Source organism: Eulemur rufifrons, chromosome 29, assembly GCF_041146395.1.
Source record: "Eulemur rufifrons isolate Redbay chromosome 29, OSU_ERuf_1, whole genome shotgun sequence".
NCBI classification, from domain to species: Eukaryota; Metazoa; Chordata; class Mammalia; order Primates; family Lemuridae; genus Eulemur; species Eulemur rufifrons.
The window spans coordinates 55,425,985-55,450,515 of NC_091011.1; the positions used below are offsets into that span (position 1 = coordinate 55,425,985).

Sequence of the window (24,531 nt, forward strand, 5' to 3'; positions counted from 1 at the left end):
TACTAGGAAAATTCAAGTTACTTGAATTGACTCTAATAGAGAAAGAAAGCTTAAATAGAACAATTCCTATAGAAGAAATATAGAAATTTATTAAGCTAATCCATACATTTAATGTGATATTAATAAATATGTCAATAAGTTTTTTTCTGATATTAAACAATTTGATTCTAAAATTCTCCTGGAAAACTAAACATGTAAGTATAATAACATAACCTTGAAAAAAGGAGTAAGTAGAGGAAATTAACCCTATCAGAAATTAAAATATTTTATAAGGTTTTTATAATTAAAATAGCATAGTTCTGGCACAGGAATAACTTGACAATTGAAACAAAACACAAAGTCCTGAAATAGACCTAACTAAATGTGGAAATATATTAAAAATATGGCAATATATACCACTGGGTAAAATATGAACTTTTAAAATAAAATAATGAATCAGCAGGTTAACCATTTAGAAAAATAATAAAATTAAATCCACACCTTGTGCTTTATCTGAAAATAAATTCCACATAGATAAAAGATTAGAGTGTAAAAAAGAAAACCACATAGATTTTGGGCCAAAAATGCCACTACCTGAATATACAGCTCCAATAACATGCAAAAACATATGCACAAAGTTTTTTTATTGTAGCATTATCTGTAATAGCAAAACAACCCAAATATACTTTGCCACAGCCACACAATAGAATGCTATGAACTTTTAAAAAGAATAAGAAGACTCTCAATTTACTAATATGGGATAATTTTTAGGTATATGGTTATTTTTTTAAAAAAAGCTAGGCATAGGCCGGGCGTGGTGGCTCACGCCTGTAATCCTAGCACTCTGGGAGGCCGAGGCGGGTGGATCGCTCAAGGTCAGGAGTTCGAGACCAGCCTGAGCAAGAGTGAGACCCCGTCTCTACTAAAAATAGAAAGAAATTATATGGACAACTAAAATATATATATATAGAAAAAATTAGCCGGGTATGGTGGCGCATGCCTGTAGTCCCAGCTACTCGGGAGGCTGAGGCAGTAGGATCGCTTGAGCCCAGGAGTTTGAGGTTGCTGTGAGCTAGGCTGACGCCATGGCACTCACTCTAGCCAGGGCAACAAAGCGACACTTTGTCTCAAAAAGAAAAAATAAAAATTAAAAATTAAAAATTAAAAAAAAAAAGCTAGGCATGAAATTATGTTTGGTATACTATTAAATAATAGTAAAGGAATTTACTATTAATACTAATAATTGATATTACCTGGAGTCAGAGTTCTCACTGTGGGAAAAAGGAAATAGAGAAATGAAATGGAAGAAAGGAAGGACTCTGGGTATTAGATTAGGAGGAATCAGTAGTTACTCATAACAAATAGATGTAAATACACACACACCCACACACGCAAACACACATTGCCTAGCAGCATCAAATGAAAGGGAATAGAAATTAAGAAGTGTTCAGAAAATCATGTCCTCCTCTTTTTAAAAACCTGTAACCCAAATCTAATCAAAATGAAAATATCGGATAAACCCTGTTGAGGGGGCATTTTACAAAATACCTGATCAATTGTCCTCAAAACCGTCAAAGGCATCAGAAACAAAAACAAGTCTGAAGAATCGTCACATCTAGAGGAGACTTAGGAAACATGACTACCAAAATTAAATGTAATGTGGTATGATGTGGAATCCTGGTACACAAGAAAGGATATTGAGTAAAATCTAAGAATATATAAATGAAGTACAGACTTCAGTTAATAATAATGCATCAATATTAGTTCAATAGTTATGACAAATCTATCCTACTAACATGACATGTTAAAAGTTGGGGAAACTGCATTGTACATAGAACTCTCTGCAGTATCTTGACAACTTTCCTGTAAACCAAAAATTATTCTAAAATAAAAAGTTTACTAAGAAAAACCTAGCACACAGCCTGTGTTTAAATAAAAGGATAGTGGTTGTGGTGGAGGTAGGGAAGACCTCTTCAAATAATGTAGTCAACCAAACACAGATGTAAAAAACAAAAATGTACAAGAACAGTACTGATACATTGTGTTGCACAATTGTTTTCATTAGTAAAAGCGCATCTAAAGAATTTACTACCTAATAGTCAAAGGTTTAGATTTTCCTAATAAAGAAAAAAAGAAAGATAGTGTTGTCAGAGAAAAATGTTTCTCTGAATTGATATATTCTTTAAGTGTGCAAGTATTGGATTTTACAAGTTTATACTTTCTGCAAACAATTTGGTGTGCTGTAATGACTGCTATTTTATCTGTTTTAAATCTGACTCTATTTGAGCTTTCATTAATACATTTAAGCCAAAATTCCTTATAGTGCTATTGCAATGTGATCCAAGGATATGAACACATGACAACTGAACATACTTATTAAAATTATTGATTTAATCAACTTTGTTAAAATTTGTGTTTATCATTTATTATAATCACATAACACATTTTAAAATCAATGATAATATGCTCTGATTTGCCAAGTTTAAAACACAGAATAATCTTAATATTGATGTACACTTGTAGATAATATTTTATGGTCAAATTTACAGTTTTTATTCAGATAAAAATGTTTAATGATATATTCACTTTTTAAATGCTTGCTATTATTTAAAAATATAGAACAGTGTTTCTTTTTAAATATAGAACTATAACTTACATTTTTGGAAGAACTTGATTCATTATTACTACATTTCTTTTGATTAGTAATATCAACACTTCTATCAATATTTACTAGAACACAAATAGCTCAATTAAAATAGGAAAACTAAAACTTCATGGGACATGGTAGGAGACACAGGAGTCAGTTAAAGCAGCTTTCATTGGGTAGATTTGGAATAATTTGAACATAAAAATGAATCACAGGAATAGATTATGTATCACATTGAATAAAAATAGAATCTACAAGTACAGATTTAAATAACTACTTCTACTACCAGTACTAACACTTCTACTTCTAATACCTAAATGAAAGGGGTAGGGGAAAAGGAAAAAATCTTATTTAAAGTATGCCAACTAATAAATATAAAAGACATGTTAGAAATAGCAAAATAACCATTTTACAACAAGCAGAGTAACAACTGATTCATGCAAATTTCATCCAAGTATGCCTAAGCCATTTTGTGAAAATTTGTTTGGCACTGGGAGGTTTATTCAGTCTCAAAGTCCTCCACAGATTCTGTTAAATATGAAGAAAAGTTTTTCCTTTATACCAGTTAACCAAGTGATCAATTGCATCACCAGTGATCCCATACGTCACGGGATATAATGGTCCGAAAAAGATGAAGCATCACTGGTGAAATATTCCTGTCGAAAATAACTTGATTTTATTCATGAGAAAATAATCAAATTGAAATTAAATAGTATTTGTAAAAAAGCTGGCTTGGGTGACTCAGAATGTCAATGTCATGAAAGACAAAAATCAAAACACAAGGAATGTGCCTGGTATATTATTCTAGCGACTTTAATGTGGAATGAAATTTTTCAGAATAATATATTGGGAATATATATGTTATTTAAAAATTTGCATTTCGTTGGTTTCTCAAAGGGCCACTCATTTTTTTTAATTAAAAGAAAGTATTATTTGTAATATTTGAATTTGTATAAGCCCTTATTTCAATGAAGAAGAGATTGGACTAAAAGATACTTTGAGATATTTAAGTCTCTTTGATTTGTACAGATTTCAGAGTGCTTCATTTTAATTTTTATGTTGATTTTCATAATTTCATATGTTTTTAAAAAATGGCTTTGCTTTATCCTCCCTAATATTCACTAGTCTTCTTTCCATGTATTTTACATCTAGATTGTTATCGTGGGAATGGCAAAAACTATATGGGTAATTTATCCAAAACAAGATCTGGACTAACATGTTCAATGTGGGACAAGAACATGGAAGATTTACACCGGTGTGTAAATTTTTTTATGTAAATATATAGAACGTAGTGATAACAACAGATTGTATATTCAGATACATACATTGCTATATCTTTCTATTCTTTTATGTATCATAGTAAGCTAATAAAAACACTAGATTGATTTTTCTATACAACTCATCATAACATTGTCTCTCCATGTAGCAAACTTTGGAATATGCAATTCAAATTAGCACGCATTTATTGAACATTTACTATGTAGTCTGTACTATAATTGGTACCATGGGGAATATCAACAGTAAGTAGGCACATGTTTTGGTTCCAACCTTCAGGGAGGACATGGTCACATTGACAAAACAATTACACGACTTAATAAGAGAGTATATAATACAGTATCAAGTCTGGTGTTTGAATAGTGTATATTAGAGGATTATTAAGTTCTCATATTTAATATTAGCAGTTTATGAGAAATCAATAAATGATCATTTTAATATGAATATATAATTAAAATATCCACGTAACTACTAAAAATTTATAGAGATAGGTTTCCTCATGTAGCTTTAATATGAAAAATTTTATAATAATTATAGGAAAGTATACATAAATTGAAAAAAATATACATCTTTCAGAGCATTACAGATTTGTATATTGGACATACAAAGAAGGTAGCATCCACTTGGCCCTAGCAATAGTGATAGTGTTTACAAAATTACAAATGAAGTATGACACATAATTGTGACCCAAAACAGATTTTTAGTGTGCATCCCTGAATATACGCACTATAATAAAAGAAAAAAGAAGTGTCATTTGATCAAGTGCCTACAACATGGCTGCGTTACATGAGTTATTATGTCATTTGACCACCACAATCCTGTATGGAAGACATTTCTACATGTGGATAGGAATTTAAGGTCTCAGAGTCACTTTGCTTCAGTATTACTTTAAATCCCTTATTCTCTTTCAAAGTATACTCAATAGTGGATGATATCATTTCAATTAATTTATTTCACAAACAAATATGATAGTTCTAAAGCCATGCTCTCTAGTATAAATATAATGCAACTCACAATGTAAGCCATATATGTACTTTTAAATTTCCTTGTAGTCACTTTTAAAGAAATAAAAATAAAATGGCAAAATTAATTTTAATATATTCTATTTAATCCAATATATCTACAGTTTTAAAAGTTTCAATATGTATTCAATATAAAAATTATTAATGACATCTTTTATATTCCTTTTCATGCTACATGTTCAAAATCTGGCATATATTTACACTTGTAGCACCTCTCAATTTGGACTAGCCACATATCAATTGCTCACTAGCCACACATGGCTAGAAGCTATTACCTGAAGTCTAGGACGTCAGTGAGCAGCAGAGTTCTGCCCTCATGAAAACTCACACTCTAGTATAGGATGCAAGCAAACAGGAAATGCCAAGACTGTATTATATATGAAAGAGAGCATAGTTTATGTTATGGGAATGCAAAGAAGTGCCTACCCAGACTTAGTCAGGAGGCTTCCTAAAGGAAGGGACATTAGCTGGGGCATACATGATGAGTAGGAACTGGCCAAGAGAAGTATAGGAGGAAGAGTATATTAGAGAGAAGAAATAGCAAGTGCAAAGGCTGAAATGTTGAAGTGTTTGAAAATAAAATTAATTGTCCTATGTAGATTTCAATTTCCTTAAATGTAATAAAGCATAATCTTAAAGTCTGCTTCATAAGATTGGTCTAAGGTTATGTCTGTAAAGAACTTGTTTTTCTAGAAAATGAACCTTGGTCTGGAAATGGTCCAAGTTTTCATGTTCAAGCTCTTTGCAATTTTCCTTAAAATGATATATTAATTATATTCAAGCATGGTAGTAATTAATAACACGAGATAAATTCAGTTAGATGTCTGGTTTTCATGATTTGATCAGAGTAGCCATGTAGAATTTGACTACATTAATGTTATTGAGGTAAATGTAAATATTGATGTTCCGTGAGGCTTGGTCTTATAAAATAACATATAATGTTTTTGCTTTTTTTGGTAATAAATTTCATTAAGACATAAATTAGAAAGATTGAAGTGTTAGGTATCTGTCAGAAAATCATATTTTGTAACTGTATGACCAGCAAAATTTTAGAATTTATTTCATTAGCACATTATTGTTAATTTTCAGTGTATCTGCCTGTATTTTGTCATAGTCATATTGCTAGTGATGCTTTGTACCTGAAATGTGAAAAAATACTTTTATAATAGCTTGTATTTTCTACGCATTTTATAATTCTGATCTTTGCCATCTGCATGTTTTAGACAATGTTTCTCTATTTCTGTGTAGAGGTATTGTTACCTTCCACTATAATTATTAAATAGAGGCAAAGTTATAAAGTCCCTCATCATTTTGTATATGCTAATTATGGAGCCCCTTTCCATATTTCCAAGTTAGAAAATGTGCTACCAAACTATAAGAACAACAGCAGCAACAAAATAGAGATCAAACAAAATAAGTAAAATTCACCCCAAGTAGAAGCTTGTGCTGGATCTGCTTTGAAAGTAATGTGCTAGGATTATATCTTCTTGAAGTATGTTGTTTCTCTTGGATGGAGTGAGCATCTTGTGATGTTTGAAGCTTGTTGTTTATGCAGCCATATCTTCTGGGAACCAGATGCTAGCAAGCTGAATAAGAATTACTGCCGAAATCCCGACGATGATGCCCACGGCCCCTGGTGTTACACGGGGAATCCTCTCATTCCCTGGGATTATTGCCCTATTTCTCGTTGTAAGTACAGTTAGGCATCTTTTTCATGTGAAATATTTTAAATATGCTGCAATTCCTCTAAAATGATACCTTCATCAGAGTTGTAAATAATATCAGAGGTCTGGAGTTGATCCCCAAATGAGGATGCCCTCCAGAGAGCAACACACACGGACACACACACACACACACACACACCCCCCACACACACTGACATAACACTCATTCTCTAAGCGAAGTCCCCAGTCCACTAAAAGACTGATGAACAGACATGAAATGCTGGTGCTTTCATCTTCTTCTCAGTTTTTTTTTTTTTTTTTTTTTTTTTTTTTAAATGAGGAGACTCCAGGGAACCCTGCTACAGCAGAGAATGAGTTTACTAAGAAACTACATAAAAATCAGGCCATGAGGTGTGAATATTCCCATCCCCTCCTCCACCCTCCCATCTGGCCGACACCCGATGCATGTTACTACCATATACACACATGCATTGAGCACTCCCTGGGGGATGGACATGCCTGTAACTCTCACTTGGGTGGGGCAAAAGCAATGCATGCAACATAACATTTGCATCCCGATAAACATTTGTATCCCGACAATGTTCTTCTCAGTTCTTTAACCCAAGACTAAGAAGAGCCTGGAGATTTCCACCGACTCATCTGAATCCAAGATGGCTTTGTTTAAAGGATATTAATGCACAAAGTAAAAGATATATGTAAAACATATAATACATGTTTGATATACTTCATATAAAATGCATGTCTTATATACTTCATATAAAAAACTCCCAAGTATCAGTAAGGAAAAGATGTGATAACTCAGGAGAAATATGAAGAAAATAAATCTTCAAGAATACAGTTAATAAATAAATGAAAAGACATTAAAACTTACTAGTAAGAAAACAATGAAATTTAAAAAGCATGAGAAATCATTTTTACCTATCATGTTGGCAAATAAAATGATAATATCCAATATTAGTGAGGGCTTGAGTAATAAGGCTTTCTCAATACTATGCTACTTTTTCGAGAGTGAATTGAAAATCCTGCCTGGAAGTCAGTTTGGCAATATTATGAAAAGTAATAATATTGCTGATACACATCAGGATTTCTCAGGCTTGGCACACTGACTTTTGGGGCTAGATAATTCTCTGTTGTGGGAGGCTGTTCTGTGTATTGTAGGATGTTTAGTAGTTTTGTTGGCCTCTATCCACTAGATGCCAGTAGCACCACACCTGCCTAAGTCCTGGCAATCAAAAATATCTCCAGACATTGCCAATGTGCCCTGGGGAACAAAATCACCCCCACTGAGAATCATTAATATGTATTGAGATAGAAATATGTCTTTAAGATGTTATTGAGTAAAAAAGCCTTTTTATAATGCTGTATCAGTAAGAGATCATTATACTACACTTGTATCATAGCTGTATGTTTATAGCAAACCATGATGTTAAACTACCTTCTTTTTAGAAAGAACGTACTTTTTTAAGTTCAAAAAGAACCTTGTTTTAAGAATAGTTTTTTTGTGAGACAAGCTAGTAGTAGCAAGCACTTTGAGAGTAGCAGCAAAAATACCCACCCTAAAAAGAGAGATAATAATATTGCTTTACAAAATGAAACACAAACACAAGTCTATATTTTTCCAAAGTGTATGTCAAATTAAAGAGGCAGTTTTCACCTTAAGTAGAATCACTAGTTGTATTTCATGAAATTGTAGCATAAAAAGACAAACTTCTTAAAAATTATGCTAATCAAATATACCCATCAGTAAGACTTGGAATGGCTCTATTTTTAATAGGTTGGGAAATTCTTCATAATAATAATAATTAAATACCTTGTATAATTGTAAAGAAATGGGATTTCCAATGATTATATTTTTATTAGCCATGACCTTAGCCTTTCAAATAAATTAATGTTTTCCTAATGTTCTACACTTTCCTCATATTTGGGTTTGCATAGGCCCTGAAAATGTTCTCTCAGCAAAGATGTCTTTCATGTTTTAACACTAAAACAAACAAGGCTACCTGTACAGAGAATGCCATACAAATAAATAAATAAATAAATAAATAAAAGAAAAAGAAAAGAAAAACTGACTACGGAGAATTTTTCCTAAATGTTAGTTTTACATCACTGTATCTTTTTATGAAGTCTCTCTGATTAAGAATAATGGAGGCTCATAGAAATATACACTGATCTAGGAAGAAAGAAAAAGTCAGTGATCTGGCTTATAAAACAGTTTATATTGCTTTCTCTACAGAATTACAGATTTGTAAAACTCACAGCAGCTCCATCTAGCACATATGTATAGTTTAGAGTAAAATGCTCCCATAGATTCTCAGGGCATTGTGACTTGGTTTATAAGCCTAACTAAGGGAGACAGAGCTCTCATAATTTAAAAGTTTTCAAAATTTTTTTTCAACTAATATTTTTAAACTAAAAGTTGGTAATTTGCTGTTGAAAGACTTCATAGTGTTTCTAGTATTTGATTAAATGCTATTGCAGATAACTCATTTTTATTTCAGTGTATAGCAAACATTAATTTCAATAAAGATTTTTGCAGTCATTTTTCCAACTAATATTTATAGCCAGGATTTATTTACATTTTCTCCCTGGTGAAAGGGTAGTAAAATTTATCTTTAGAAGATTTGATTTATTATTATTTATATAACTGCAGAGACTATATAAATCATTTTCACACTGTATATTTATTTCTCTTACAAAACGTGAAGGTTTTTATTCATTTTTTTCTAAAATGCTTACAAAATAATATTCAACATATTCTAAGCTTGTCAAATATGCAAACATAAAAATGTAGAAATGCCTACGTTTGTGTATATACACACCCTTAGTATATCTTAGAAAAATATTAACTACTGAGAGTGTAGTTAAGAGTATCAATTCTGACTTCTAAGAATTCCAGACTCATCACTTTATAAGTGCCTTGGGCAAGTTACTTAACCTACTTATGACTCATTTTCTGTATTTGTAAAATTGTATAATAAAAGTACCTATAGCAGCTGGCAATTATGAACAGTGTTGCATAGTACACACTCAAAAATTTACCTTCTATCTCTGTTTTTATTTATTCAATCATTTGTTGTATTTTATTGCTCTGCTATTGTGTGCAAAGCCCTATATAATATGCTAGGTATACAAAAATATAAACACACACACGCACCACTTCTTCAAATAGTTTACAATCCAGAGGGGAGACTTTTATATAAACAGCCATAAAGCAATATAATCGTGTAATAGATATATATTAATATTAATACATAAAATGAGAATGGGAACATATATTTGTGCCTGGAGAAATCTGTGCTGTTCATGGAGTTTTGAATTTGAATTGAAACTTTAAGAATACAGTAAAAGAAAAATTTCTTTGTATTTTCATGTTTGATTAAGAGGCCATACAAATACACACACACATGCATGCACACACATCTACTTTTCCATAGGTAAAACATGTATCATTGACATGTTTTCCTTCTTTAAATTTAAGTTGAACGAATACCAAATAAGATTTGTATCATATATATTTTTCAGACATGAGTAATGCAGAAATAGTTGGGTAAGTAAAAGAAGAGAGATGAGAATAGTATTTGATAGTGAAATGGAAAAGACCTAGAGAGCAATTTCTCAAAGTTTTGCTCAAAGTATACAACAGAAGAACCTAGAGTGCTTTTTAAAAATTCAGAATCCAGCCACCTGCTTAGAAACTCCAGAAATCTGATTTTAAATGGTATTTCAGCTTATTCTAAAGTGTGAGAAATATCAGATTAGAGGAAGCAAAACATATGTATGTATTACTATTATTAAAACCCCACATTTATAATATCTACAAATTTTTAAAACTTTAAATATTTTAGTAAGATGCAAGAATGAACTAAGCACTTTGTTTACTTATTAGCTTAATGCTTAGAAATAAGAGACTAAATATGCAATTAAGGCTAGAATGAATAATTTAGTCTCTCTCATCACAACATAAGAAATAAATATCTACTTATTTACTTTAACATTTTCAAGCAATTGACTTGAGTGGAAAAAACAATATCCTTGAAAGTTTCATTACCATAGTCTGCCTCAATCTTAATTTGTACTGTGAACTAAAATACTGACCTCAGCTGACTCTAAAACAAAACCCTCCCCCAGGATAAGCTAAGAGGAAAGGGAAATGATAAAATTTGTATGTTCACCTTTACCCTTATTCATTTAAAATATCTAGAGCTGGAAAATGAACACAAATAAGCATATATTAATTCTCTTACCTATCCTCACAAATAACAATCAAATTTGCATCCATATGCCATTGCTGTTTTGTTGCTGGTTTATTTGAGCTCAGGGCATTTCCAGGGATTAACAACCATCTGGGTCTAAACAGTGCCTGACTGAACTCTGTACCATCAATTCTGAACAGTCAAACGTTAAGCTCCAGGAAATGTCTTGTGTCTCATTTATTACTACATAAGTGTTTCCAAATCCTAGCATCTTCCAAGCCTTTCTCTTTGCAGCAATTAAACCCCAGTAGAGATGAAAAAGTAGTAAGTTATGAGGTTTTAGTTAGAATTAATTTGTAGTTTTCAGTGTTCTCTTTTTTCCGTACTGTTTTTTTTTTTTTTACTAACATCTGGAAAAGCCAACCTTTGAAATAGTCCAACAACAAAAAATAATTATATTTTGGTATCCTATCCCTCTTTTCCCATTAGTGACATTAATTTCTATCATCCGGAATTCTTGCAAAGATTGAAAACGAAAGTTTTCAGAAAAAATTTAAATGATTCAAATTACAGTAAAGACAAAATAGTCTAGCTATGAAAGGTGCAAGCAGACACATACATTAGTTCTATTTAATGAAATGTGCATTGTGTACAACGTTGGGCATCTTGGTAGAATAAAGTGACTCACTGATGCTAGCAGTGAAATTCAAGCTACCAATAGTCATCACACCACACACCTAAGAACCTTCACAGTCATAAAATTGGGCTCTCCTCACATCACCTAGTACCAGTAGGAATACACTTATAATATTATCCAATAAAAGTAATACACAATTACTCAAAAGAGGACTATAACATTTTATCTTTGAATAAAATGTCAAGAATCTTAGGAAATTATTCAATGTATGGATACTTGTGGTTTAATATATAGTTTGATTTTATACAATAGAAATATGTATGTATGAATTATATTTATCTATATATTTATTTTTACAGGTGAAGGTGACACCACACCTACAATAGTGAATTTAGACCGTAAGTAACCATTCAAAATATAAGGTATATCTGGTTTTCTATGTGTCAGAAATTATGTCATTATTTTTTTCATAGAAAATTGTCTTATTAACTTCCATCAGAAGAATAAGTTAATCTATTTGTTTTTATTTAAAATTTTTTTCTATATGTAGATGAAGGAATTTCAAAGGGAACTGCATATTCAATATCAAAATTCGATTCTCTATCAGAAAATCTATAAACTGATATATGTGATTTTGAAAAAATCTTTGATACTTCTAATTTGGGGCACAATGTAAATAATGGATTGCTTTTATATATACTATCATTTAAATAAAATTGGAATGCTAAAGTCAGAAAGAATGAAACCAGAAAATTGGAAAGTTATTCAGTGTCTCTATTCTGCTCTATCTTTAAAGCTCTTTGATCGCCCCACAGTCTGTTAGGCAAAAGACGATACAATCTGAGAGGTTCAGTTAAGCCTCAATTTAAGAATCTAGTGGGAGCTGCTTGTTTTTGCTTTTCACATATTTCTTGGGCTGAACAAAGTTTCTCAAGTGTTTTGATTTAAAAGACCACCTGCTGCCTCCAGGCTGAGGAAGCGAATGGAAATCTATTCTAGACCCTGGGCAGAAGTAGAAAGAAGAAGGCGAGGGACACTGAGGAGGGTTAGGAAAACGTTTACTCCAAAGAATTCTGTATTATGTCATTTGGACATAATAATTTGGATATAATAATTATGTCATTTGGATATAATTTCAATAAATTTAATGTTAGTAATGTGTTTCGAAATAGCTCTATATTCTTACTGCACAAATTCAGAAAAAATAACCAAATATAGTTATGTTTTGCTTTGTTTCACTCAAGGTATTGATTTCTATTGACATTTAGAAACAACTATAAATAACTTGGTTCATTTTATATTGAGGGTGGTGAGGGAAATACAGCATTAGGCTTAGGCTTGAGGAACTTGTTCTGAGTGCGTAAGTGAGCAAAGCCACTGTCACTATCATGGCGATCCTGTCTGCCTTGAATTGATTAGTTTTTCTGTGTCCTTCTACTTATGTGAAGACGGTAAGCGTTGGAGGCTTGACACGGTACTGTGGTCATATAATACTGCTCTTTCTCCAAAATGTCCTTCTGATACAACTGCAGTAGTTACATTTGTCTAGTTATCACTGCATTTAAGAAAACTGAAAGGCACTGATTATTTCAAAGTGTTATGTCAAAATGTTATGTTTGGTCCTGGTTTCAGATCCTGTAATATCTTGCGCCAAAACAAAACAATTGCGAGTTGTAAATGGGATTCCAACACGAACAAATGTGGGATGGATGGTTAGTTTGAAATACAGGTAATTATTAATAGATGTCAAATCAAACATATTTAGACAATTTGCAAAAGTCATATTCCCAGAAGTATGGTCCCATGTGGGTTGTGAAGGTTGTGCCCTCCACAGTGCACCCCGCTGAGGAGGTAAATGAGGGGACTGATCAGATTCTGCTTGCTCTGGACTTTGCAATTTGTGCTTCCAGAGGTAGTGAGTTTGAAAATGTTCACAAAGATCCCATATGTGTCGGCATTGTCCCCAAATCCAAGGGACACTTTGGTTTTGATTAAGCAAAGAACAACTATACAGAAAACCTATTTATACCTTAATATCATGATAGTCATTATAATACATATTAAGTTCCCAATGTATGATGAGTTTATTTTCTAACATGTCTATGCATAATCATGTCAGAAATTTTATATTTGTTTTTAATTTCTGATGTTTTCCTTGTCATTCAAATGAAAAATGGCCATTTTATATTCTGAAATATTTTATCATTACAAAAAAGGTTAAAAAACTATATTGATAGTTTTGATACTATAATGAACAATGTGAATAAAAAATTCTTGACATGTTTTTCTCAATGCTCTTAAGAATCAATGGCATGTTCTATACAAAATCACTTTGCAAATTATATTGTTAAAGAAAATTAAGCTTAATTATGTCATAAAAATTAAATATTGAAAATGTAAGTTAACTTAAAATCTGATCTTACAACTTTTCATATACTACATATATTATCCTGTATGGTAATTAGAATGATAAAATATTTATGTTTTTATTTATCTCTATCAGAACCTCATCATACAGTAAGTAAATACCCCAAAATATACCTGAATTCTAGCCACAATTTCTCTTATTTTCTAGACATCTCAACTTTTTCCTTCCTGCATTCCCACTACATGTTGTGGCTTTCTTCCTCCATGTTTAATGCCTGAAAATTCTTTCTCATTCTTCAAATCTCAAAGATTTCCTCTTTTAGGAAATGTTCCTTGTTCATTTACCCTTAATATCCTAGAACAGAGGAGGAAAATATATCTTTTAATACCACTAAATCACAGTAACATTAAAATAGAATAGAGACAACTTGAAACTGAAGTCCTTTTATGAATAAACAAATTCTTGACAAGCAGTTGACATCCCTTGATATATATGAATTTAGATAACCATGATGTTATAAAATATGGCTGAAAGTTCATTTTTCTCAAGGAATAACTCATTAGATTTTATAACTATTTATGCCAATAATTATAGTGTAGCTGTCCTAGGTATGTAGTACTGAAATAGAATTGTGAGACTAACCAGAATATTAAAGCTGATTGTGCAATATGAAGATTTAATAAAGACTAGAAATTTTTGGAGTGTTTAATTTTTTTTATTATAGAAAATGTTCAAAAAATCCACATCTCTGAGTTAATTGGTGATTCTTTGCTAATCTCATAACCATAGAAGAAAAAGACATATACTTCTAAGTTATTTTTACCTAAAAGAGAATATACAAGAATACTTCTTTGGTAATGTTCGTTTTTGGAGAAGCAGATGAAATCCTTTTTCATCAGATCAGAGTACTATAAACTTTTAGAAATTTATTTTCCTTTTAAATCCAAGTTCTTAGTAACAACAGCTGTTTAGTTTTTCTTCCAAAACACATACTGAGAGGAATAGAAGTTAAGACTCCATATATACTCTTATCCTCCTGTGTGGCAAAGGCCATAAATAACTGTGGTCTTAGTCTGGGAATATTCTAGTACTACTCTCTGAAGCACTGAACATCTGTACTGTTTGGAAATGTAAATTGTGAAAAATTGTAAGTTTTCCATGTCTCTGCCAAAAAAAAATAGATTTATAAATTTTGGATATCAGGAAATAAATGCACTAGTATTTACAATTCTTTAAAAATATTTTACAATTTCCTACATGATTTGTCTTTCAAAATTGTTTAACTTTTATAAGTGAAATATTATATTACCAGTCTTACACTGAACTAACAAATTCAAACTAAGTTATATTTTATCATATCAAAACTAAATAATGGTAGCAAAAGTAGGAAATAGTGTACAAACAATATTTGTTGCTACCACTGGATGGTTTTCAGGGTTTAAATAAGAACTCAACTTTGCATTTCTCATGATCAAACACTGAATTTCAAATAGGTCCAAATTTTTTTTTTGTTTTAATCATCCTATATTTGTAGCACATACTTTCACAAGTATAGAGGCACATACACATGAACGTGTCTGTGGGGAATCGATATTGGTGTGTAATGACTGATTCTTTAAATTAGACAAAAGTAAAATTGAATTAATAAAATTGTAATCACATTATGAAAAAAAAAGTTTATGCTACAATCACCAAATATCACCCTTTAAATAAAAGAACTATTTATATTCCAGTTAGGTTAATTTCTACATTTTCCTCTCCAGTGCATTTATTTTTAACAAATGGAGCCATAGGTTTTGCATTAATTGGCAATCACTCTTTCTGCACAGATGTTACTTGTTTCTCTTTCCTCTTTCCATAGAAATAAACATATCTGCGGAGGATCATTGATAAAAGAAAGTTGGGTTCTAACCGCAAGACAATGTTTCCCTTCTAGGTAAAATGTTTTTGAAACTAATATTTGTTTTGAGCCTTTAAAAATACATATGTCTATATATAGTTTTTACGGTTAGAATGTGTATTCATTGTACAGATTCACTAGCATGGGGTGAACCTATTAATTTCTTTTTAAAATTTAGCTTGCAAAACATACTTTGACTTCACTGATGTCTACTTACAGGGCACTATTTCAGTTCACCTCTGTTCAAAATTAATATTACTCTCACTTGGAGGAACATTTGCTAGAATTATGTCAATAATTTGTATCTCAACCTGCTACTTGCACCCTTTATTTCTAAAGAGAAATTCGCTTTCTGATTATCAATAGACTATTGTAATCTTCACTTCTCCTTTCTCATGTGCAGTCAGCCTCAGAGTCATTCTGGGCATAATTTTCAATGAAAATTAACTTAAGGAAAAGAAAAGGAGGCAGCATTTTTAAGTTTATTTCCTGCTTCTCGTTAAGGTCACTTTGATTTTGTTTGTGTAAAACTTCAGTCTCTGCTACTGAAACAAATATATACACACCTGACATAAATGAAACAAAATTTGCAATAAAATTAGAATTCAAGTAAAGTGCTTTACGTGGGAATTTTTCACCAGTGACTTACTCTCCAGCAAGCATAATCAAATTTTTAAATAGCCATTTAGAATTTCAACAATGGAAAAGCTCTTTTCACTTATGTATGCTTGTAATATTCAGAATCTCCCATTTATTGTAATTTGAATCACATTTTAAATTTAGATTGCTTTTCTGCCCTTATAAGCTAAAATAGCTAAAATAGCAATAGCTGGGGCTACACTGGATGTAAGCTGGTTTTCATATTATAGGAATAATATTACATAATTTGGAATTATATTTTACATTTAAACTTTTTACTTAGAAACAAAGACTTGAAAGATTATGAAGCTTGGCTTGGAATTCATGATGTCCACGGAAGAGGAGATGAGAAACGCAAACAGGTTCTCAATGTTTCCCAGCTAGTATATGGACCTGAAGGATCAGATCTGGTTTTACTGAAGCTTGCTAGGTTAGTTACTTTAGATTTTGTATTTTTAACCTAGACCAGAATTGTTGAAGTATTTTCCTCAGCTGTGTGGCTATTCTTCCTCTCTTATTTAGATTTATTATAAAAGCATATGTCACATGTCATATATATGTGTGTATACATATGTATGTATGGGTCTCTGTATGTGTGTGTAGAGAGAAAGACAGGTATTTGCAAAATTTTCAAAAATGAATAAAGTTGAGTCAACAGTCTAATCAATGTGCTTTAAAACTAAAGCTTTGTGAGCAGTTATTTGATAACTTTAAAATATAAAAATGAAAAAAATATTAAACACTCTTAATACTAGCAAATAAGTGACTCATTTCTCTACTACTATTCCAAATTTTGCTATTATATATTAGACATTCCAGTTTTTTAAAAAATCAGATGCATTCTCTGTAAATGTCATACTAAACATGAATGCTACATTTTAATGTTAATTTTGTGTTGACTCCAGTGGAGAGTACTTACCATTGTATTTTCTGTTTTCAGGCCTGCTGTTCTGGATGATTTTGTTAGTACGATTGATTTACCTAACTATGGATGCACAATTCCTGAAAAGACCACTTGCAGTGTTTATGGCTGGGGCTACACCGGATGTAAGCAGGTTTTTTAAAGATGCGGCAATATTTATTCTATTGAAAAAAGACCACATTTGTCTTGTTTGTACTCATTTCCTGCTTCTATTTTGCACTATTCCAGTGATCAACTCTGATGGTCTGTTACGAGTAGCACATCTCTACATCATGGGAAATGAGAAATGCAGCCAGCATCATCAAGGGAAGGTGACTCTGAATGAGTCAGAAATATGTGCTGGGGCTGAAAAGATTGGATCAGGACCATGTGAGGTAAAAAGGAAGTGCTTTCATAAGGAGTATGTGATTGATAGCTTTTTCTGTTTACTTTTTTCTATTTATTTTCCTCAAGTCAAAATTATCGTTTACAAACCTGTTTTAGGAGAGAGAAATTGAGAAAAGTAACCCTGTGTTATCCTTGGCCATATCTTTAAACAATAAGACAACCGTTGCTTTATTAGTAGCAAACTATGATGACATTTATCTCGCAAAAGAATAATAAATGAACAAAGCCAGAACTCTAAGGGAAAACTATTCAAATTTAGGTATCCAAATCAGTTTGATAAAATAGCTTGCATTTTTCTGATGCTTTTCTAAATTTATCTGATCTTCCCAAATTCTTCATAAATGAACTCCATTAATAATATTATTAAGAGATACATGCCTGGTTTTAAACTTTTAAATCTGTTTTTGGGTAAGCTGGTTTGTGCGTGTCTGTGTGTGTGTGTGTGTGTGTGTGTGTACTTAAACAACATTCCATTTTTTAAAACCTCAAGGTCAAAGTTTATGACTTTAAGAGCTTGGTTATTTTCATTTGTTAGGCAACCGTTACTTCAACTTGGCAGTGTTCCTATCCCTATTTTACATAGACAGACTGTTAAACTATTATTTTAGATATACTTTGAATGTGAGAAACATGTTCTCCAAGCCTTGGAGCTGTGGATTATGGAATACTACATGTAGCAAAGCATGAAATGAGTTTAATAATAGTGAGGTGTTCTTTGATATGTAGGATCATGCATGACCTAAGTATAGAGCATAATATGTATTGAAATGCATGTGTTCTATACCTTGTTCTGAGATTTTATTTCTGAAAAGAAGAGAAAATGTTTACTAAGAGTTTTTAGAACTGCTTTAAAATGATATAGTTAGAAGTAGATTATTTGTTAATAACCACTTTCAAATTTTGTGCCTTTCCAGTAAATCCACATTACCATGTTCATTACCACAAGGGAAAATTTATTAGGAGAAATAAATAAATGTGTATTTTTTTCTAAAAGCAATCTGAGTCCCTTGAACACAGAAGTTTGAGCGAGGCCCAAACTTAGCTCAGCCCTATTGCCATTACTAAAAATGGCTTGACAACTGCTTTTCAAAAATAGCCTTTAATTTGATTTATCAATGACTCATTCTTCATTTACATACTTTAGCATTGAAGTATTTATTCCTCTATCCCATATTTGTCACTTTTATTCTTACTGATAAGACTTGACTTCAACTTGATTCTACCACTTGTCAAAAATGCATTTATCCTCCAGAATGTTTTTTAATATATATCACTGACATTTAAATCAAGGTAATTTAACCACTGAAAGAAATTTGAAAAAGAAATCTCCCAAATGTTTGTAAAATAGCAATAGCATCACATTTAGTGAAAGTATCCAAAGTGAATCACTTTGAAGAATCACATCAGAAATCATTGGTGCATTTGTTCAAAAATCAGTTTGACTAGCTATGTGGCATAGTTTATGCAAAGTCTCTTATAATAAACTATTTTTCCTTACTGTTTGATTTTCTACTTCACCCTCACCTTGGTTTTCTCCATCATAGAGTGTCAATGACTATCTTCTTTCCTTGTGTATCACAAAAGTAAATTTTGCAATGTTTAGTTTTATTTCACCACATTGCTGTTGGGGGAAAATTAAGACAGTCCTAAACAGTCTTCTTCATATAAAGACATCAAAAGCCATTCATTGCATCCTTAGTAGGCTACCTGGTACATGAAAGGGATGCAGTACAGTTTTAATGGCTATATATAACAATATGTACACTGTTTATTTTTATTTATTATATATTATATATGTTATATATAATATATTCTATTTATTATTTATTTTTATATTTATTTATATATAAATCAACTATATATGAATATATATACTTATACACAGAAATCAATCTATCAATTTTTCTTTTCCTCTCTCCTCTATCTTTAATTGGTGATACAATAGGGTTACTATACAAGAAATCCCATGAAATCATAGGCTACCCTCCAGGAAGGAGGATATAAAATATGAATATAACTATATTAACTGCTAATGTCAACAGTAAGTGGAGGAACATTATTTGCCTGGAAGAGCAATTCCCAAATAATAAATAGAATTATTTTATTAACTACAAGTTTTTTAACTTGTTAAGATCATCTTGGGCGGGGTTGGTGGAAGGATAAAAAGCCTTAAAAATAAGAAAAAATTTAATGCAGTTTAATCATTAAAACTATATGATTATAAGATGGATATTTTTTACTTGTATTTTACTACATTTTTCAAATTTTCTATATATAAAATATATTGAACATTATATGATCAAAATAAATATAAACTATACCTTATTGAAGAGATATTAATGGTTATGTGTTAATCTGGATTCAATAAAGGCAAAGAACACTTTAAAGGATGAGTAAATATTTTTGAAAAGGCAAGGCATTCTTAAGTAAGTATTACACATGATAGAACACTTCAACCTTTGTACTTACCTTAGTCTTACTTGACTAATTCAGTAGAAAGACAAACAATGGTCTAGTGTACCAATTTTTACATCTTCATATTTCAGTTTCAGTTATTCCTTTTTTGTGTATATGTATCTCTGAGATGCAAATCTTTATAGGATAATATTATTGAGTTATTGTTTTTTATGTCTAATAATACTTTGTTGTTGTATGTCTTCTTCCTAGGGGGATTATGGTGGCCCACTTGTTTGTGAACAGCATAAAATGAGATTGGTTCTTGGTGTCATTGTTCCTGGTCGTGGATGTGCCATTCCAAATCGTCCCGGTATTTTTGTACGGGTAGCATATTATGCAAAATGGATACACAAAATTATTTTAACATATAAGGTACCACAGTCATAGCTGAAGTAAGTGTGTCTGAAGCATCCATCAATACAGCTCTTTTACATGAAGATTTCAGAGAATGCGGAATTAAAATGTCACTTAAAACAATCCTAAGACAACTACTTGAGAGTCATGTTTGTTAAAATACTCATTAATATTTGTGGGTGTTTTCTGTTGTTTTGTTTGTCAGTGTTATTTTGTAAATGTTGAAATGAGTTAAGGTACATGCAAGTGTAGTAACATATTTCCTGAAGATACTTGAATGGATTAAAAAATGCAAAGGTATAATTTCTGGATGATAAAAGATTTAATGGAAAAGATCAATTAATCTCTCTACGCTGCTTTCCAAGGTTAGTTTCTTAATGATGAATAAACCATAAGTTAAACGTAACTTTAACCTCACCAAAACAATTTACACCTTGGGTCCTTAAATTGTAACTCTGTATTAAATTATATTACATTTTATATGCCATATGTTATGGTTCATTCATTTCTCCTCACTGTGTATCCTGCAATACTGGTACACAAACACACTTTTACAAAACACATAATCATGTCCTTATGCCTGGGTATACATGTGCATGTACTACAATTTAAATTGTGGTGTACCTAATGTAACCACTAAATATTTTGGAAGTATGTACCTGTAGTTTTTCCTCAAAAAAATAGAAATTTCTAAAGACCAGTAGAAATATTTCAGAAAGATGCAACATTGAAATGACTAGCTCATCTTCTGTACATAATTTGCAGATGACCTTCATTGGTTGGTATTTCAGGTGTTGTCATGACCTACAGTGTTAAATAACACCTAATTTAGGTGTTTACTTGTATTTATTGTCCTAGTTATTTCATGTAGTTTCTATGTCTTAAAGGAAAGAGAGTAATGGGTCTATTCGTATTATTTCTTTCCTCCAAATTTAGGACCACATGTTTATGCAAGATATTTGCAGATCTATTTTCCTAAGGCATTTCTTAAATTTTCAGATAAATGTCTAACTGAAAAAGTTTAAAAGTGTTTTGGTCAATAGAAATGTAGTTACAGATGTTAATTTTAAGGCTTGCTGCTGTAATTGGTTTCTAGCCCATTCTCTTTTTAAATTTTTAAAAATATTTAAGAGGAAAATGTCCATATGTCTTCAGAGTTTTGTAAATAGCCCTTCATCAAATCATGCATTAAAGTATATATTGGAGAAAAAATGAAAATACTTTTCTCAACCTGGAAGCCTTTTAGCCTAATAAACATTTATTCAAATAAAAGAAAAGTTGTAAAAGGAAAGGAAAAGAATCAGCTTATCTAATCTCTGTATTCAATTATTTTTTAAAAGTAGAGTTGAATCTGCTGAATCAGATATTTTATCAAGATATATTCATTTTTTTCTTACTTCATTTTATAAGATCTTCCTAATGCCATTGGTAATCAATATTCACTTAAATTTTATATTCTGTATAATAACAGCTAAATCATCGTATTTATTGTTGTATTTGTCATACTTAGCTAAAGAGCATGTATTTGTTGAGAAATGGGTTAACAAAGAGTAATAGGAAAAGCTTTGAATTTTCACAAAATCTTACTGTACAAAACATCTTTAAAAATAATTATTTGAATGCTTTGAATACAGTATTCCCATTTCTCTGACTTGGTTCTCTTGTATGGTCTTTTATTAAGGCCAAAGTCTCCAAACAATGCCCTAAAAATATCCCTAGGATATTGTTCAATCTGGAGTAAAGTGCTCTTAAGTCTACTTGGAGAGCTTAGTCCACAGAGTGTAGGGCACCAAATCCAGAAATGTTTTTACAAATTGTGCCATTTTTTTTTTTTTTGTAATAAGATACTGGCTGGCATCAAGAAACTTACAGTAGAAGCAAAAAGAGATCCAAATAGTTGCCAGTCCACATCATCTTATCAGATTGTGTTTTCCTTTTCCTTATATATATACTATGCCATTTTGATGAAAACACATAACAATTCCCAAGCCATATTGCCAAAATATTAAATATTTTCCATAGTTTGTTCTTGAGGAACCAGCCAAATTTTATTGTCACATATTAATGATATTTGTAAAACTTTCATTAAAATTGTAATACTTTTAAATACTCACATTTTAAAAAGACTTTCATGTCTTTTCCTTTAACTTTTCATGGAAAGAGATAGGATTACCTAAATACAAGATGCAGCTAACTTTGTAGACATTTTGAACACAGTGTTTTTGATTTTATTAAAGCGTTAAAAACAACACCAATAAATCAAGAATGGTGCACAAAGAAATTCTTCTTTGGGAAGTTTATTTTATTTTATTTTATTTTTTTTTTGTGATAGAGGGAAATGGGTGGAATTGACAATGAAAGCTAGATGAACAAGATCCATGTTATTTTAGGTAGTAGGACAGGGTGCAATCATGTCATTATTTTCTTGTGAAAGATACGATTTACCGGGTGTTCTTGTCTGAATAAACTACAAAAAAATTTAAAAGTCTAATTTATCCAATAATCCATTTTATTTTGTGTCATGGACAAAAGGACCTTTTAAATCAGGAGTTCTCAATGCTATTTTTGTTTTGGCTGTTTGAATAATGGTTATATGCTGTTATAATTATAGACATTTTCTGATGTCTACCAGGAATTGAAATGTAAAATTAAAATATTTGTCATAATACCTCTGCCGTGCAGAAGGGATAATAATCCTTTTGTATACTTCTTTAATTTTATTGTAAAATGTGTAATGACTTTTACCTATTTGCTGTGGGCAGGTCCTCAGTAAAAGGGTTTATATCGAGTCAATCTCTAGTATTAACAAGCTCTTGCTTGCTATCTCAGTGTTTCAAACCATGGGAAATGTGAGACACTGGAAGGCAAGAAAAATAACAATAATGGCATGTGATAGCAAAATTGTATTTCACTTATTCCTGTGAATATTTCTTGTTGGTACCAATGGTACTGTACAAAGTGAATGTTATAGCCACAACATTCTCTTGAAAAGAACACTGTCAAGAAGTGGGAATTACTGTCAGGCATTTTCTTGTTGTTTCTAAACATTTTTTTAAAAAAGAAATACTGGTTCTGCAATACTGAGATCATGAGATAAAGAATTTTAATAGGGTCTCATACTAAGAATTCTTAAATTGATTTATTGAGATTCAAAAAATAACTGCTTTCAATTAATTATATCTCATATTTACAAACTCATTCGATAAATAAAATCAAAGTAAAAAAGACATAGTGTTTGTCTTTTTTAAATAAGTAATTTTTAAATGAATTACTTTTCATGATAAAATCCAAAAAGAAGTTATCTTTCAACATTCAAGTCAATTTAGAACTAAGAATTTACTAATACAAAAAAAGTTAAGATTTTCTGGATCATATAAATCTTGACAGTGTAACTTTTAAGTAGGTTCATTTCCATTTGCACAGAAAGTTTCTATCTTTAGGAAACTGAAAATGAAATACTGTGGATGTTATGACTGTTTTGTGTGTAAATAGGAAATTGATAAGCTGCCTATTGAGTGGTATAGCTGGATGCTTACCCAAAAAAGGGAACACTGTGGTTATGACTTGTATTATAAGTCTCTGTAGTTAATAAAGTTGTTATTTTTATAACCATGATTATATTATTATTCTTAATAATAAAATATTTTATCAAAATGTTTCTCTTCTCTGTTATATGCATGGGCATGATCGTATCTGTCTTAGGACTTCAATGCAGAAAACAGCAACAACAGTGATTTCATTGACAGAAATTACACATACTTGTTGCAAGAAAGAGAGTTGGAACCCATTATATTAAGTGAAGTATCCCAAGAATGGAAAAACAAGCATCACATGTACTCACCAGAAAATTGGTTTCCCTGAACATCACCTAAATACACATCTAGGAACGACACCAATCGGATATCAGACTGAGGTGGGAGGTAGGGGAGGGGACGGGTGTATGCCTACACAATGAGTGCATTGCGCACCCTTTGGGGAATGGTAACGCTTGAAGGTGCTGACTCGGGAAGGGGGGTGGGGAAGGGAGGGATATATACCTACATGATGGGTGCAACGCGCACTATCT

General features: G+C 31.3%; 1 protein-coding gene across 3 annotated transcripts in view; it reads left to right on the forward strand.

The window, feature by feature from the left end:
- The window catches only part of HGF (hepatocyte growth factor), a 67,089-nt gene extending 46,487 nt beyond the window's left edge, over positions 1 to 20,602 (forward strand). For all 3 annotated transcript variants that reach the window (XM_069461441.1, XM_069461442.1, XM_069461443.1), the window contains exons 10-18: positions 3,779 to 3,881; positions 6,479 to 6,612; positions 11,798 to 11,836; positions 13,071 to 13,167; positions 15,668 to 15,742; positions 16,629 to 16,775; positions 17,286 to 17,392; positions 17,496 to 17,641; positions 20,322 to 20,602. In XM_069461441.1, the coding sequence (XP_069317542.1) occupies positions 3,779 to 3,881; positions 6,479 to 6,612; positions 11,798 to 11,836; positions 13,071 to 13,167; positions 15,668 to 15,742; positions 16,629 to 16,775; positions 17,286 to 17,392; positions 17,496 to 17,641; positions 20,322 to 20,498 (1,025 nt within the window). In that variant the 3' untranslated portion in view covers positions 20,499 to 20,602. The remainder of the gene's footprint in view (positions 1 to 3,778; positions 3,882 to 6,478; positions 6,613 to 11,797; positions 11,837 to 13,070; positions 13,168 to 15,667; positions 15,743 to 16,628; positions 16,776 to 17,285; positions 17,393 to 17,495; positions 17,642 to 20,321) is intronic.
- The last annotated feature ends 3,929 nt before the right edge of the window (positions 20,603 to 24,531 follow it).